This window comes from Saccostrea echinata, unplaced genomic scaffold (genome assembly GCF_033153115.1).
Source record: "Saccostrea echinata isolate AGI-Se365-2 ecotype Australia unplaced genomic scaffold, CSIRO_AGI_Sech_v1 ptg000030l, whole genome shotgun sequence".
Taxonomy (NCBI): domain Eukaryota; kingdom Metazoa; phylum Mollusca; class Bivalvia; order Ostreida; family Ostreidae; genus Saccostrea; species Saccostrea echinata.
In genome coordinates, this window is record NW_026889779.1 from 5972413 (window position 1) to 5990536 (window position 18124).

Below are 18124 nucleotides of genomic sequence, written 5' to 3' on the forward strand. Positions count from 1 at the left end.
AATCCAAGTTTTACATAGAAATATATAGGAAAAATCTTTTAAAATCTTCTTCTCAAGAACAACTGGACCAATAAAGCTGAAACTTATATGGAAGCATCCTGAGGTAGTGTAGATTCTAAATTGTTCAAATCATGACCCCTGGGGGTAGGGCGGGGCCACAATAGGTATATTAAAAGGGAGGAAATCTGGTAAAGAACAGCATGGCCAAAGTTACTCAGGTGAGCGATGTGGCCCATGGGCCTCTTGTTGAAGAGAGAACTATGCCAGTATGTGTGCAGTCCATGTATTGTCTCATTATGGACTTAATAATAGTACTTTAATTACGGTGTCAGATGATTTAAATTCAAAAATCAAATTTACTACAGACTTGTTAGGTGATCAGAAAAAGAAGCCTCTCACCATGGAGGTCAAAGCCAAAGATCAAATTGTCAAAGACAGGTTTCCTAAACAATGTGGACACTATGTGAAGTACTCTTTGAGCTTTCTTATTAGAAAACATCTACTGTAATAAGTAGCAATTGAAAAAAAAATTATTAGTTTGTGAACAAGGACGTCAAAGGTCAAGGTCAAACAGTGAGGAATGAAGGCAATGTTGGGACAAAGAGTTCCATTAGACTTTCAAGTTTCCACAGGTCAAGGGCAAGATCTAAATATTTGATAGTTTTCTGTGTTAATATGAACATTCTATGTAGTCTTCCAGTCATGTACATTGTATCTCAAATACACTTTATTAACCTTGCTTTCAGATGTAATTGGCCAAATGATATATTTGGACAAACAAGTGATGATGACATCATTGCCATCCTGAGTATTTACTGTGCTTCCCAAGCAGAAAAACGTACAGGTAAAATTCTGTTTTCTTCAGGAATAATTTTGATTAAGTAAAATGTCCTTAAAGAACTGTAGATGTTGGAAAGCAAGAAACATTTTCGATAACTGTTCTGTAGTCCTGGACTAGATCTAAGGACTATTAACTGTATCCAAGGACTGTGATGCATAGGTTTGAATGAGATAACAGTTTAAAAGTATACATAATGAAACCAAATTGAATTGTGTTAAACATTAATTGTTTTATTGAAAAACTAAATAATTTAGGAAGTCTCTGAGAGGATACTTTGTTTTTAGGGATGTTTGTCGTGTTATTTCTGTGGGTTTTTTTTGACAGGACTCTTTGTCCTGATGGGGCTGGACATTGACCTAGGACTCATTAAGAACCAGCTGATGCAGCTCAACATCCTGATGAGGGGTAGATCTTCTTCAGTCCCCTCCTTGACCCCTCAGACCCCCGAGGAGGAATCTCACCAGGACTCCAGCTCCTTATGACTAGAGCACCTGGGAAAGATGTCATTTGTGTGAAACAAATAAGGAAGTTTAATAGACTCTTATTTCACTCTGAATTTTTTTCAGTTACGAGTGCAATTTACATGAACAACATGATTAACATATAGCTATAGTTTGTTTGAAATGTGTATCACTGATATACATGTATGATTATCTACCAGGAAGTAATGCTCAGATGCAAAGCATAATTCTGTACATCTATGTATTTCTATAATTCATAGATTATTAAATTATACAATTTATCAAATATTTTAATATTGCTACACTGATAAACATGATAACTACCTATACTGTAAAGTCAAGTCTTAATACAAAATAGGAAATCACTCATAATTATTCACAAATGACACCTTTCCCTGTGGCTTTTCAGCACATCTTACCTATATTTTTGTTGGACATGTAGCTTTTAGGGGATACTGCTGATTGGCCACACTGAAAGTTAACTTTAAATTGTACATAGAACAATTATTGAAAATGTCATGTAGAACCGTTTCTTGTTATTGGTGCTGAATAACATGTTTGGGAATCAGTAAATTGATAGCATGTTTTTATGTAATATGTCATTTTGTGTATCTTTTGTATTAACATTTTATCAAAGGTTGCTTTTACACTGAATGATTGTGGCATTTAACATTTTGTGCTATTTGCTTATAAACTGGACCATGTTTGATGTTAAAGATTTGCATATAATATTATAATTTATAGTTTATTTGCCCTGTATATAATGAATTTTATTTGTTGCTATTGATAGTGCTTACATATTTTTCTTTTTACTTCTCTCTCTCTCTCTCTCTCTCTCTCTCTCTCTCTCTGTCCATGCATGGTATCTCTCAAGTCGAGATCCATGATATATAAGGGGTGACCATGTAAAGTGCAATTTTTATTTCCCATTGATACCTCTTTGTATGTGTTTATTCTAGTCTTTTTATTAGGTCACCTGAGTCACTCAGGTGACCTATTGCTATCTGTTTTCGTCCGTCGTCGTCCGTCGTGTGTTAACATTTGAACATTTTCAGCTTCTTCTCTGAAACCGCTGAACCAATTTCAGCCAATTTTTGCATATGGCATCTATGTGTGAAGGGGAACAAAATTTGTGAATTTCATGGTCCCTGCCCCCCTGGGGCCTGAGGGGTGGGGCTAAAACCATCAAAATTAATGCAATCTTTAAAAATCTTCTTCTTTACTCCTGGACATCAAGCAGTCAAACTGTTGACATGATTGTAATAAGCATTGAGCCCTCTACCAAAATTGTGAAATTCATGGCCCCAGGGTCAGGGGTTCTGGTGCTAGGGCGGGGCTATATAGATCATATAGTGAAAGTGCATTATTTCTTTGAAAATCTTTTTCTCTACTCCTGGGGATTATTAAAACAAATTGAATACATAGTTATGATAAGCAAGGGTGACTCTACCAAAATTGTGAAATTCATGGCCCCAGGGTCAGGGGTTCTGGTGCTAGGGTGGGGCTATATAGATCGTATAGTGAAAGTGCATTATTTCTTTGAAAATCTTCTTCTCTACTCCTGGGTATTATTTAAACAAATTAAATACATAGTTATGATAAGCAAGAGTAACTCTACTAAAATTGTGCATTTCATGGCTCCTGGGTCAGGGGTTCTGATGTTAGGGCGAGGCTCTATTTATTATATAGTGAAAATGCATTAATGCTTTAAAAATCTTCTTCTCTGCTTCTGGGTATTATTTAAACAAACTAAGTACATTATTATGATAAGCAAGGACACCTCTTCCAAAATTGTGAAATTCATGGCCCCAGGGACAGGGGTTCTTGTGCTAGGGTGGGGCTATATAGCTCCTACAGTGAAGGTGAATTATTTCTTTGAAAATCTTCTTCTCTGCCCCTGGGTACTATTTAAACAAACTAAGTACATTGTTATGATATGCAAGAATGCCTCTTCTAAAATTGTGAATTTCATGGCCCCAGGGTCAAGGGTCCTGGTCAAAAGGGGGGGGGGGGCTCTATTGATTATATAGTGAAAAATCAAAATTTCTTTGAAAATATTCTTTTCTGCTTCTGGTTAAAAAGCAAAGAAGCTAAGTATATAGTTATGATGAGCAAGAGTGCTTCTTCCAGAGTAGTGAATTGCATGACCCCTGGGTCAGATGTGCTGGTATAAGGGTGGGGCTGTTGATAATGTAGTGAAAATGCATTAATTCTATTAAATGATCCTGTCTGCTCCTTAATGTTAAGCAGTTAAACAAAGTGATTACTTATGATGAGCAAACTTGAAACTTCTGGTCCCAGGGTGAGAGGCTCTGGTGTTTCTCGGTGGTGAAGGGGAGGGGGGGGGGGGGGGAGGGGTTCTATTGATAATATAGTGAATCTGTAGTGAAAATGCATTATTTCTTTAAAAATCTTCTCTGCACTTGGGCATATCAGAGGCAAAAAGTGTAAAAGTTGTAATAAGGAAGGGTATTTTTACCAGATTTTTGAACATCTGGACCATTTGGTCAAGTGTTCTGGTCCTAGCCAGGGCTCAATTAATTTGCATTCTACTGAGAGGAGTTATTCCCCTTTGCCGTTTACTTTTGATAATTAATCATTGTAAATAATGTTCATGAAAAATTAATAGAATAAGAGAATTATGCAAGAATTTTTATTGTATAATACAAAAAGTATTTTCATAGTTTTAATGATCATGTGGAGTTGTAAGTAATAGATAAATAAAAATGAGACAAAAATAACTTGTCTTATTAAATGTTCATCAAAGACCAAGAGAGGCCAATGTAAGAGATTACAACAAGGAATTAAAATAGTACAAAAGCACTGATAGTTTGGTAATATACTGTATGGTGATAGTGATAATTGGGGAACAGATTAGAACCTAATTTATGAACTGTTAATGAATAGTAGACTAATTATTTTGTTGATCCTGGTCACCCTATTTTTCTTGCTTTTGGGCAACAAAGCTTCACCTTTCATTTCATTTTAATACTCTATGGATCCTCTAAATTGTTGTATTGTACTCAGGTGACCGTTAAGGCCCTTGGGCCTCTTGTTCCATTAACTTTCAGAAATGTGATTGGGCTGAAGATTTTTTTTTTTAAGTACATGTACTAATAAGGCCCTGAAACATAGAAGAAATAAGCTTTACTAAGTTTCATTTTAATTTCATGCAAGAAGACAGTGTGTGGAATTTGGATTTTTTAACAAACTGTTCATGTCAGACATACTTGGATACATACATGTACATATAGTAAATCTAAAAAACCATCAGCAATTCTATTCATTTATTACACTTGCATTCACTTGTGTATATTGGATAAATACTTTTATATATATGTTTGGAATGTTAGCACCTCTTGCATAGACATGTACATGTACATGTATTAATAAAGTACTAAATATCCGTACAGAGTTCTGTTTTATGAGAACAACAGGAATACATAGAAATTAATTCAATGCTTTGGTTTGGGTATTGTGAATCATATACCATTACAATTTACTGGACCTAATTTTAACTCAGTTTGTCACATGGTTTATAATGTCCTTTGTACAGTTAGCAGGACTGTTTCTAATCATTATTCACAAGAACTTTACTTTGAAAAAGTCTTGCCAAAATTATGTTTTAAAAAAAGTTCCTCCATATAAAATATTAATTACAATATACAAGTAGTTTAATTGGAATGGAAATGTCACACAGTTACTCTCAGTTTGACATTTTTTACTTAGTCATCATCCATATCGTCATCTCCTTCATCGTCCTTCTTAGGATGACAGCGTTTGTATACAAACACAGTGAAATCCAGTAGGAACAGAACACTGATAATGATTGTCATAACTATAAAGGTATAGTAGGCTGTGTAGAACATTAAGCTGTTACAGCTGGTGTCTTCCTTAGTGAAGGCTGCTATGTCACCTGTACAGAGAAACAAATACATTGGCATACAATAACGGAAAAAGCCTGCACAAGTGTGTCAACTGTAAAATGCCAATGAAATGGGGAGTTATACAATTACAAATATAATTACATATATAATTGCAAAAAATGGAAAGATCAATTTAAGGACTCCTCACTGACATTATAGTTGATTTGTTCATCATTTGATTCAAATAGATACAAACTAGAAGAGACACATGCTGTATGTTTGTTGGATGAAGTAAAATCTAAGAGGGGCACTTGCTACGATTTAGTTATAACAAGTACCTGAAATAATTGGGAGTATATATACATGTTATGAACTCACTAGTAAGACTAAAATACTAGTAGAAGCTAGAAGGAAGCAGTTTTCAGTGATTACAGGACAGGAGGAGTAAACCAAGAGAGATTCATATATTATAGTCACACTACTGGATGACTTGGATTTACAAGTGGAACTTGCATTTTAAAAAAATATATTTCCGTAGCATTAGAGTAAAGCTTAAAGTTAAAGCTTTGAAAAAGGGGCGAAATTATATAAAAGTGGCAAGGGGGGGGGGGGTCGCAGTTCCCCTTTCCCCCTTTTTTGGCAATGGACGTAAAGAAATCTGATAGTAGTAAACGTATTCAAATATGCCATTTACTTTATTTGACTGCAACTGAGCTTTTATTGAATCTAATTCAGGTACCAAAATGTGCAAATATCATACCCCGAAAATAAAATTAAACATCACTGGTTCAATACATACTGCTTTCATTTATACTAGGAATCTGGCGGCAAAACGGTATATACACCCCCTACACTTTATCCGCAACTGATCGTCACAGTTTTTATTAATTTTTCTGTTATTTGTAGAATAATCATAGAATTGGGGAAAAAATGACAAATAAGAAGGCACAATATATGTTCAATGTACAATACTTATATGATCGAAAAACTGGACTCGGAAGGGCACCTGCTAAAAGTACGATGACATAGGTCCAGTTCATGCTATTGTCCAGCCCACTAGTTTCGCTCATGAAATCTGCCCCCTCGTGTTTGTTTTTCCTCCAAGTGGTAACAACGATTGACAACTGTAGCAGGAATGATAAGCATTTGAGGATTCCAGTACTACCAAGTAAAACCATTACTACGGGCAACAAAGGGATGTCCCCGCACTCCGTCTTGTGGGATGCACCTGGGAAATATAACGTAATCTATTGAAAATATCATTTTTTAACAACTGATCCTTTGTATTGTGAAAAATCATCTGTGTGGACTACAATTTTAATGTTGAAGTTGATAAAATATGGCCAACACATTCTGAGTGTCCTCCTGTTACTTCAAATGCTAATCTTATAAATGCTATTAAAATATTGCAGTATTACGTTACCTAGACAAATATACCAGTACTTAAGAAAGTGTAATGGGGGGAAAAAACATACCAATAATCGCCAAATAGATGTGCCATCCCAAGAAAGTTAAAGTCAACCCAATGAAGACCTCTGCAAAGGTAAAAATATTTCATTGGAATAATATTTTATATGTTTCAAATCAAGTACGTAATTATTTTTTTGCCTATGCGATTTTAATGATAAAAACAATGGAGAGTAAGAGATAAATCCTATACTCAGTAGTTCATTTTCAGAATTATGGTAGACCTACACCAAACGCTACCTCAATTGCAAAATATACTACAGGTATAGATCCTTTAATATATATGCGGGGATTTCGGGGGCACCACTCGCGAATATTTTATTTTTGTATTTCTGAAATGTGTGTAAAAATCCTAACTCAGCAGTCTGCTCGCGAATTCATTTTTTCGCGATTTGACATCTTTGAGTACACGTAATTTTAAAAGCACTTGCGTAAGAAGGAAGCTACAGATCATTAATGAATTCAGCAGGGGGACCGTGCCCCCCCCCCCCCCCCCATGATTTTCAGTTATTAAAAAATCTATGAAGTAAAGTAGGGTAAAAATGACTTAAGGTATCCCCTTATTTTCAGTCTCATTTAATTTTTGCATTTAGCAATTTTTCTGCTCTTTTCCTTCCTTTCCTCTGTTTTGTATTGTGTGTGTCTTCCTTTTGCTTGTCAGATGATATTTTGAGAGAGAAATTTCCTGACTAGAAATAGTTCCACCCTTCTTAAATCTGGATCCGCAAATTAATGCACTGCACAGAGTATACATGGCATAAGCATTGGTGAATCTCAATATTTTTAATTAAAGGTCTTGAAATTAACTTTTTGTTTAGCTTTGGTGACATCGTCTTCGATTTATTTGGTTCATTAATCAGTTCGTTCTGATCATCTTTTATACAAGCAGATGACAAAACCTGCATTGTCATGCTGATCTCTTATAAAGTTTTGCTATAATTCACGACTATGTATATCTTGAAGTTGAATACAGAAGATTTACACTTTATCTGTCAAAGAGGCTGAAAATTTCCCGAATTTTTTTAGTTCTTTATAACATATATATATCTTGATATATATATATATATATATATATATATATATATATATATATATATATATATATATATATATATATATATATATATCAGATGCAACAGGAATGCACGCCCGTAGGAAGGAATTTCACTTTGAGGGGGCACAAGCATACATTTTCAGTTTTTCAATTGGGGGGGGGGGGGGGAGGGACTATGAACTACCAAAATTCCTTGACAAGCAAAAAAAAAAAAAAAAATAAAAATAAATTAAAAAAAAAAAAAAAAAAAAAATAGAAAACGGTCATCAGACACTATTATTGAGGGGACACAAGCATATAGCAGCTATGTTTTCTATAGTATTCTATATATCGGCAAAATTATTGGAGGGGGGGGCACGCCATATAATAAATAAAAAATGTAGCCGGATTTATTAATCATAAGATAAAATGTATGAATGAGATGAATGTTAAATCAAATAGATTATTAGGTAGCAGTATTTCAGGCCTGTAGGAAGCAATTTAAATTTGGGGGGGGGGGGGCACAACCCAACGAAAAATCCTTGACAAGATTAAAAAAAAAAGATCATCAGATCAAACATTATTAATGAGGGGGCACAGCAGTAGATTAACTATGTTTTCTATTGTTTAAATATTATAGAACATGTATTTTTGCAAAATTATTGGAGGTGGGGTACGCCCCCTCCCCCGTTCCTTTGGGCCTGCGTTGGAAAGAAAAACGAGCAAAGACCTATGTATGTCAGTACTGTGTAACCTAAGATTGGAAGACAATGTATACATGTACAAGGCCAATATAAGTACTATGGGAGTATTCATACCTGCTCCCCAACGCCCCACTGTGTTTCTGGCCACCAGCTTTCGTGTAGATTGCGCTGACGTCACTAGGCTGCGATATGGCATCTTCATTCTCTCATGGCAAGCCACTATTATTAAAAAAAAAGATATGAACTTCTATTTCATCTGTGTTTGTAAGGGGGGGGGCGTTAATCTTTCCGGGGGAAAACACATTCTGCACATGCGATTGTTGTCTCTTTTACCTTATGAACAGATGCTACTACACAAGCAACTTACTGACAATATAACAGCAAAAATATTTAATGCATCCCTTTATATATGAAATATGATACGTATTTATACTCACTAGTTGCAGGTCTCCGACAGCTTGCTGTTGTCAGAGAGATGTTTTCCTCCCGAGGGGCCTTGTGACAAGCAGTCGCGTTAATGAATAATTAATTGCTGATCATATAGCTCTAGCTTCACTTGAAGTGCGTCGTTGGTTTTACTAGAGAAAATAGGACTTTATATGAAGCATACCAGAGAGAGAGAGAGAGGGGGGACTTTTTATATCAAACTCTCTTATTTAATTCTCTAGGTCAAAGTTTATAAAACTATAAGGTGTACAGTTTTCAAGTGAGCAACTTTTCTGCTCTATCAAATCAAGTTGTAAATGATACATCTTAATGTGTATCATCCCTCTAAAAAGAATTAAGCTTTGTTTATATGTGAAACAAATACCAATGCATTCATTGTCCTTTATCTTACGCATACTTTCGTGTTGCCAGACTGAGAGAGATGATTGTATTTAAAAAGTATTTACTTCAAATGGAAAGACAAAATAGTTACCTTTCAAGAAATATAAAATGTCCGCGTAGAACAGGTAAAGATGTTTAAATACGTCTTTCTAGCACCACGAAAGTTAAAACATCTGATCAAAGAATAAACACTGGGTTTCTTGGTCTAAAATAAGGCTTTTAAAAAATAAAAGCATTGGCAGTAACATTTGTAAATCACTTCAAAAACACAGCATGTAAATTTATTTGTTACCTTTTTATAAATGCTGTTTAGACCCTACGCGTTTTGCACACATGAGTAAACAGGAAGCTATACTTACTAACAAGGAAGTTAAGCAAATATGAATACTGTATTTCTTTACTTCAACCTATGCGTAATATTAAGCTATATTTACAGTGGCATTTTATCATATCTTTATACAATTTTTGACATATTTTATTATGGGAATTTGGAATTCGTAATCTACTAAAATAAAGGACAGCTCTAATCCTAATGGGAGTACTTTTAAAATAGACCTACCGGTACTTTATTACAATTAACATAAGCTGCTTTCTATACAACCCCCCTTTTTTTACCAGGAGACGGAAAACAGCAGAATTAATGAGATAGCAACTACATGTATCACTATTTCTTCTAGTAGTAATGGAAGTTCATCTATTATGATTCTATCAACATTATATTACATACACAGTTTTAGAAACTCTGAACTTTTATAGACATCAGAGTTCAACTGTTTACAAGGTACAAGTACAAATAAAAGTCGACCAGTGTGGATTTCAGCAGTCGTCATTGAACACAAAAAACAAGCAAATTATTTGATGTTTTATTGCAATAATAAAGTTTAAAAGATCGATTACCTGAAAAGGTAACAATGTATTGAATTCAATACATAAACTGCTGCAAGTATAAAAGGACATTCTACCTACATGTACATACATATACCCATAATCAAGGTTTTTGCATATATTCAATAAACAATGTAACAAATCCCGATGCTTAATTTCTCTTTAGTCTTATTAAAAGTACAAAAAACGCACAAAATTAATGAGGGCGCTTCTCAATGAAAACATGATTTCAGCAATGAGATGATGCAACTTGTAGAGGTAATCTTGTTCAAAGAACTCCATTTTGCAGTGGAATCCAACAATATTTTTTGTTGTTTCTCAATTCCCATTGAAATTTCAGCTTTGCAAAGCTTGTTGAGATGCTCTTTGCATGTTCCAAATAAACCACAGATCATGTTATCTTACATCCCCAAAACTCAATGAGGATTTGTTTTTTAATAGGCCCTTCTAAATGTATGAAAATCTCCTGTCCGTATCTCCTACATGGGTCACACATCACTTTTCCACAGTTTAATTGTTTTGTCATTTTCCAAAGCTGCCGATGCAATGATATTCTCTGTAGGATGGCAGGCACAACACAGAACCACATCTATAATGAATAAAAAGAAGATTAAGCTTTACTTGCTTTAACATAATACTTGTAACTGAACTTTATCCTGTTTTGTTATTTTACCCACCTGTGTGTCCCTGCAGTTTCTGAACAACCTCTTTTGTTTGAAGATTCCAGATGTAAACCAGATTATCTTCTGATCCAGACACAATCCACTGAACAAATTAAAAGAAAAAAGTACTGTAAACATTCTTTTCTGCCCACAATTCATAATTCCTCAGAATCACAATTTCTGTTCAATCAAAAATACTTGGATTTCTTAGATTGTCATTGTTAGTCTTTAATGCAATTTTAGTACGTTGTGACAAATTTCCACAGAAAATTTGTGACTGCATATACAAAGCATAAATTAATCCCATGCAGAGGATAGAAAACTGTTAAAAAAAAATGAGTACTTACCTTTCCACCTGTCACAGAAAAGTTAGCAAATATGCAATACTTTTCATTCTTGTGTCCTGTGTATGTCTTTAGACACTGCAACAATTAAAACAATACACTGTGAATACACATTTAAAAAGTTCTGTCTAGTTTCATAAGCCCTTACGACAAACAAACAAGATATCATGATTGATGGATAAGTCATAAATTTGCATATAAAAACAAGTAGGAAGTTCATTTAACTTTTAAAAAACTTCAACTTCTGAAATTACCTTTCCCTTGCTGTAGTCCCACAACTTCAGAGTGCTAAAATTAAAATATTCAATTTAAATTTCTACCCACTATCAATGGCATTTATGTTCAGTACATCAAATATCATATTGAGAGTTTTTATTTTCATGCTCACTTGTCTAGTGTTGCTGCCAAAATATATTTTCCATTGGGGGAGAATTTAACAAAAGACACTGGAGGGTTGTCGTCATCTGAAAGGTAACAGAGACTGGCTAGACCACAGATTCTTGAAAAGTAACATAACATCAGATTATTGTTTAAATGATCTAGAGAAGCACATTACCAGTACTTATTCCCCTCAAAATTTGTGTTCTTGTACAGAATGTCTCACACCTGAACATTTTCTTCCAGTATAAATAATCCTGAAGTTTACAGGAATAGCTACATGTATTTCCAGTCACTGACCAATGTACTTTCTTTGTTTTAATACAGGTATGTGTTCTGACTTAAAATTCATACATACACAGGATCAAATCCAAATCATAATTCTAAATACATGTATTAAAGTCAGTAAGTTATGTGACCTACACTAAATTTTGAATATGCTTAGTAAATACACTGAGAAGCCATAATTTGTGTAAGATTTTGAATACATACCTATCAATGTTTTTAAACACTGTCCTGAAGCTGTGTCCCAGATTCGACTGAAATTAACAACACAATTATGAATTGATAATTACTGAAATCCTTGCAATTTTTTTTCTATTTCAGTATTCCCTTGACAGGGCTAAGATTAATAAAAATTGATCTCAACAGTGACTTTCGTTACATTTTAACATCGAAACACTTTAAATATTTCTATTTCATCATCGCTTTGTCAAGTACTGATATTAACATCTCGAGTTTAATTTCTTAAAAACACATACTTACCAGAGTCCATCATAACTACTGGATACTATGAGTGACCCATCTCTGTTGAAATGAACCTGTCAGAAGAAAATCACAATACACATCAGTTAGATATTCAATGGATATACATGTATGCATCAAAGGTGTAAATATTACCTGCATTCAGCCATTAAGATGGGTCAGTATGGTTCATTTTGTCTTACATGCACAACAAAATCACCTACGGTATGTTCTTTACTGCTCAATATATGCTTATATTTCATTTAACATTTCTAGACTTTAAAAACAGTATTTAGAAATTAACACTTTTATCACATGATTAGATCAAATTGAACACATTTAAATGCCTTGAAATGCCGATACATCTTCTAGGAAAATGAGGAAATGATGCATGTACATTGTATATATATATATATATATATATATATATATATATATTCAGCATTAAGTAGTTAAGTAGTGCAGTTATCAAAACAAAGAGAATCACATTATAAGCAGATGTATCCAAGAAAAATAATAAGAACTCATGTAACAATCAGCAAAAAAAAAAAAGTGAAATACACAAGAGACATCATAATACTGCATCAGAATATGTATATGCTATCATTTACATTAAATAAGCTTGAGGAGCAACATAAATCAGTACATTCACATATTCAGTGATGTTGTATCAGTCAATATTTCCTTCATAACAAGTATACATACTTTTAAAATTAAATTTATTTGTATACATACATTACATTGTATGTACATGTATACACTTTGCATGATGCTGATTTTTTTTTCTTAAAGGAGCAATCAAATATGTTCAGTTTTCCTTTAAACATTCATTCTTAAAAAAATTTGAAATTAGACACATTTCTTCAGTATTTTGAGACTATGTTCAAATGTTTAGCAACTAAACACCTGAAGATGATTAGAAATCAGACATTTTTGCCAATGAAAAAGTGAAACAAAAATTTGGTTAGCATTGTATTTGGGATCCAAACATCTAACCTTTCGGTGTACAAGTGCTGACTGAGATTGGTTGCTTACTTACAGCTGTGACAGGATCTGAATGGGCTGGGAGGGTCTTTAAACATTTTCCAGTTTTTACATCCCATATCCTCACACTTTCATCAAACTAAAATAATCAAAACAAAATTCATGTTAGTAAAAGGAAAACAAATACGCAATATACAATATGTATCCAAATAATAAAAAAAAAAGTCTCATTCATTTAAATTAAATAAAAAAATGAAAGAGTACATCCACCATTATACAATTTTCAAGATCATAATGAATAAAATCTGTAAAATAAATCTGTGGCATAACCCGGCGAGTTTTCGTCTGAAGTCAACTGTACAATAACTGCGATACAGAACACTTTTTGCATTTCTTATGCAAATGAGCAGAAACTGTACATTCTCTGCAAAATATCAACAATAAACTACCATTGATTTATTTCTGGGATGACGGAAAACTAAATCTGTATCTTAAATGATATAGACATAAGAATCATTCAAATCTCATGATAGCACTGATAGTATTAATTCAAAATTTGAGATGAATTAAGAATAGAATTTTACAATGTAAAGTTACCATTGGCACTGGTGTATTCAAAAATTTTCGAAAGGAGGGAGTGGGGTAGTACACAAATGAATTTCTTCAAAAAAAAAAAAAAATTGTCCATACTGGAAAATCGGGGATTTTGTGGGAGTAGATTCTTAATCAGGCCTGACACTATGTGCGTGATCGTTATGGGTTGATAAATTAAAAGTGTCTACAAGTTTAGTAAACATAATTTACGAAAGCTAAAAAGAAAAAACAAGAGGCCCACGGGCCTTATAGGTCACCTGAGTATCATGTATCAACTTTACCATGAGCCCTGCCATAACACCAGAGCGCTGCTCTAAAACCAGAACCTTGACCCAGGGGACATAAAATTTACAATTTTGGAAGAGGCACCATTACATATCATAACTATACTCTTAAATCATCAGCTTAATACCCAGGAGAAAAGGAGAAGATTGTCAAAGAATTGTTGCATTTTTTACAATGTAATCATTACAGGCCCTAACACCAGAACCCCTGACCCAGGGGCCATGAAATTAACAATTTTGGAAGAGGCATCCTTTCTCATCATAACTGTGCATTCAGTTTGTTTGCTGAATACCCAGGAGCAAAGAAGAAATTTTTTAAAGAAATAATGCATTTTCACAATATATTCAACAGAGCCCTGCCCTAACAACAGAACCCCTGATTCTGGGGCCATGAATTTCACAATTTTGAAGAGGCACACTTACTCATCATTACTTTACTCATAGTTCATCGGCTTAATACACAGGAGAAAAGGAGAAGATTGTCAAAGAATTATTGCATTTTTTACAATGTAATCAGTAGAGCCCAACCCTAACACCAGAACCTCTTACCCAGGGGCCATGAAATTCACAATTTATGGAGAGGCAACCATGCTCACCATAACTATGTTCTTAGTTTATTTAATACCCAGGAGCAGAGAAGATTTTCAATGAATTAATGAATTTTCACTATATAATCAGTACAGCCCCGCCCTAACACCAGAACCCCTGACCCTGGGGCCATGAAATTCACAACTTTGGAAGAGGCACTCTTGCTCATCATAACTATGTACTTAGTTTATTTAATACCCAGGAGCAGAGAAGAAGATTTTCAAAGAATTAATGCATTTTCACTATATAATCAGTAGAGCCCCACCCTAACACCAGAACCCCTGACCCTGGGGCCATGAAATTCACAACTTTGGAAGAGGCACTCTTGCTTATCATAACTATGTACTTAGTTACTTTAATACCCAGGAGCAGAGAAGAAGATTTTCAAAGAATTAATGCATTTTCACTATATAATCAGTAGAGCCCCACCCTAACACCAGAACCCCTGACCCTGGGGCCATGAAATTCACAATTTTTGAAGAGGCTCTCTTCCTCTTCATAACTATATACTTAGTAAGTTTATTTAATACCCAGGAGCAGAGAAGAAGATTTTCAAAGAAATAATGCACTTTCACTATATGATCTATATAGCCCCACCCTAGCACCAGAACCCCTGACCCTGGGGCCATGAATTTCACAATTTTGGTAGAGGACTCGATGCTTATTACAACCAAGCCAACAGTTTGACTGCTTGATGTCCAGGAGTAAAGAAGAAGATTTTTAAAGATTACATTAATTTTGATAGTTTTAGTCCCACCCCTCAGGCCCCAGGGGGGTAGGGGTCATGAATTTCACAATTCTTACTCCCCTGCACCCACAGATGCTATATGCCAAATTTGGTTGAAATTGGTTCAGTGGTTCCAAAGAAGTTGAAAATGTTCAAATGTTAACGCACGACGGACGATGCACGCCGACGGACGAAAACAGATAGCAATAGGTCACCTGAGTAAACTCAGGTGACCTAAAAATGAAAAAAGGGGAGGATACCAATGTGCACGCGTGAGTGCTGGATCCGACTTTGGTTACCCTATGTTTTAATGTTTCAAACATGAAGGTAATATGCCCCACTTCTTTCATCTGTTTATTTCAATTTGGAGCCAAGAATTTTTCTCTCAGAATACAACCTCTCTGAAACATTTTTGCTTCAAATAAATTTCCACTTGATTCTTATGAATCAAAATGTTTAGCACTAAATTTGTATCTTAAATTAAAAAAAATGTCAGCAAGAGCTAAACAGAAAGGGATAAACCTATGCAAACAAATACAAATAAAATTTTGGGAAAACACATTATATAATGCATCTCATAATTACAGCTACATGTATTTAAATTGATAGACATGGTCATACCTGTACGTCCACCGCACTAGGCATTTAAGTTGCGATTGCTAAAAAAGGGGTACCAAATCAACTTTCTGCAAAATCATCTGATTGGTTGAGAGATATGTACCCAAATAAACATGTAAATTAGTGAGGTAATAAGAAAGGTCATGTCACAAGTCATTTAGAATATTCGTTTCCTACTGTATAAGAGATACAGGGTGGGGCTCGGCTTGAGCTATCGCTCTCGCCTTTAGCTCTGCCCTGTATCTCCGATACAATAGGAAACTCATATTCTAATAGTCGGGAACAGAAAACTTTTAGATGAAATTTCTGAATAACAGCAGTTCAATGGCATGATAAATTCAAAGTCTCTCATTAAGTTCAAGTAAAGGTATCCACTGAATATAAAGTCTTGCTTAAATTCTTTAAGAATACGCTTTTCAGATTTCTTCATTGGAATCTTCCAAAATTTGGGTAACAGATCAGTTTGTTAAAGTTCTGGCTCAATATGCCAGAGACAATGGATTCTGGACCAAGTTTAATCGTCCATATGATGTGCTGGGTGGGGCTGGTTGGGGAAAGTGGTGTACTTGATTGGTAACATACATGGATATTCTAAAGTAAACCCTATTTATTATATGTGAAAATATATATTATCTATACCAAGTATACTTTATCCACAGCATAAGCCAGCAAATGATGCAATACAAGTGAATTACAGCCTACTTACAGATCCTGACACAATGAGATTTGACTGTGGATTAAAGTTACAGCAGAACACATAGTTTGTGTGGCCTTTCAGAGTCTTTAGACATTTTCCCTACAAATAAAGAATTTAACAAACTTTCTTTTCAAAAATGATCTTTCATATGTATTTCATTTATTTTAATTGTATTTATGTATTTTATTTGTTTTATGTCATTCTTATTACTAGACTAACAAAATACAAAGGACATCCAGTGTTCTATGATGAAACAATGCAATGTTCTTACAGTGGCAAAATCCCATATTTTGAGTGTTTTATCATCTGATGCACTTGCTAATAGCTTACTGTCTGAGGACCAGGCTACATCAGATATTCCCTGTAACAAAGAGAATATCTAGTTTTAATAAAAGTCCAAGTACTGATAGTTATGCAACTTCCTATCTACAACATGAAACAATTCATGATTAAATGTAGCTGATTTTCATAAAATTTACATTTAATAAATTGAAATGCACTGAATATACATAAAAAGTATCTCATATTCAAATCTGAAAACATTGCATACAAAGTATACTGTTGCCTGTATTCTTAAAGGTATAGAACAATCCTTTCATCTTAAAATGAGTAAGTACTCACCAATTTATGTCCAACAATTGTCTTTTCAAATTTTCCATCAAAAGCTCCCCAAATTTTTATCAGTTTGTCTGCGGCTACAAGCACAAATTTGGATGGATTCAATGCAAAATTATGCTGCACAAAACTCTCTTTGGGAAAATTCAATTGAATAAAATTTCATGTTAATGTTAGTGTTAATGGCTATCATTGATTTACCAGAACTTGCCAACCATTCTCCATTGGGACTAAATTTCACAGAAGATACCGCCTTTGTATGTCCTGCCATTGTAAACTTTAAAGTGTAATTAGGTCTCTGAAATAAAGAGGAAGTTGTCAAGATTATAGATTATCTTTGAACAATATCTTTAAATATAATAATAATTGCATTAAATTGATGAATATCATGGACTATCATGATATGTGTCATTAAGTAAATAAAGGTGACAAAAACATAACTGGATTTTTAAGTGTAAACAGGTCTAGGCGGCCTCTGTTTTAGGAGGATAGATTTTATCCTCTGAAAACAGAGGATAGCGGTCTTGCCACCTACTGGAATTTTCAAAACTAAGGGCAGTTAACTCTTAACCAAACAAATAACAACAACTCTTGCATTTATGAACCGTACGCTGATTTCGAAATCAGAACATACTAGTATTAATTGTAACGGGGACCGTTACAGATGTTCCCCAAACGCTCCCCAACTTCCTTTTGGTGTCTTATTCCCTGTAAGCTTCATTAAATAAGGCAATGAAGTATATTGGGTTTTTTCACGCATTACACGAGCGCGCACGGGCATACATGTACAAAATGACCATGTCA

General features: G+C 34.3%; 2 protein-coding genes across 2 annotated transcripts in view; one reads left to right on the plus strand and one right to left on the minus strand.

Annotated features, from left to right (window-relative positions):
• LOC133197155 (protein furry-like) overlaps positions 1-2375 on the plus strand; it is a 40010-nt gene extending 37635 nt beyond the window's left edge. Inside the window, exons 61-62 of the mRNA XM_061333028.1 lie at positions 747-844; positions 1166-2375. Of these exons, the coding sequence (XP_061189012.1) occupies positions 747-844; positions 1166-1323 (256 nt within the window). The 3' untranslated portion in view covers positions 1324-2375. The remainder of the gene's footprint in view (positions 1-746; positions 845-1165) is intronic.
• Positions 2376-4443: 2068 nt separating this feature from the next.
• LOC133197156 (WD repeat-containing protein 5-like) overlaps positions 4444-18124 on the minus strand; it is a 29025-nt gene continuing 15344 nt past the window's right edge. The window contains exons 3-17 of the mRNA XM_061333029.1: positions 17522-17618; positions 17327-17400; positions 16977-17066; positions 16715-16804; positions 13253-13336; positions 12235-12290; positions 11962-12008; positions 11480-11555; positions 11346-11379; positions 11095-11169; positions 10763-10850; positions 8487-8591; positions 6644-6703; positions 6175-6396; positions 4444-5218 (exon numbers count right to left, since the gene is read on the minus strand). Of these exons, the coding sequence (XP_061189013.1) occupies positions 5028-5218; positions 6175-6396; positions 6644-6703; positions 8487-8591; positions 10763-10850; positions 11095-11169; positions 11346-11379; positions 11480-11555; positions 11962-12008; positions 12235-12290; positions 13253-13336; positions 16715-16804; positions 16977-17066; positions 17327-17400; positions 17522-17618 (1389 nt within the window). The 3' untranslated portion in view covers positions 4444-5027. The remainder of the gene's footprint in view (positions 5219-6174; positions 6397-6643; positions 6704-8486; positions 8592-10762; positions 10851-11094; positions 11170-11345; positions 11380-11479; positions 11556-11961; positions 12009-12234; positions 12291-13252; positions 13337-16714; positions 16805-16976; positions 17067-17326; positions 17401-17521; positions 17619-18124) is intronic.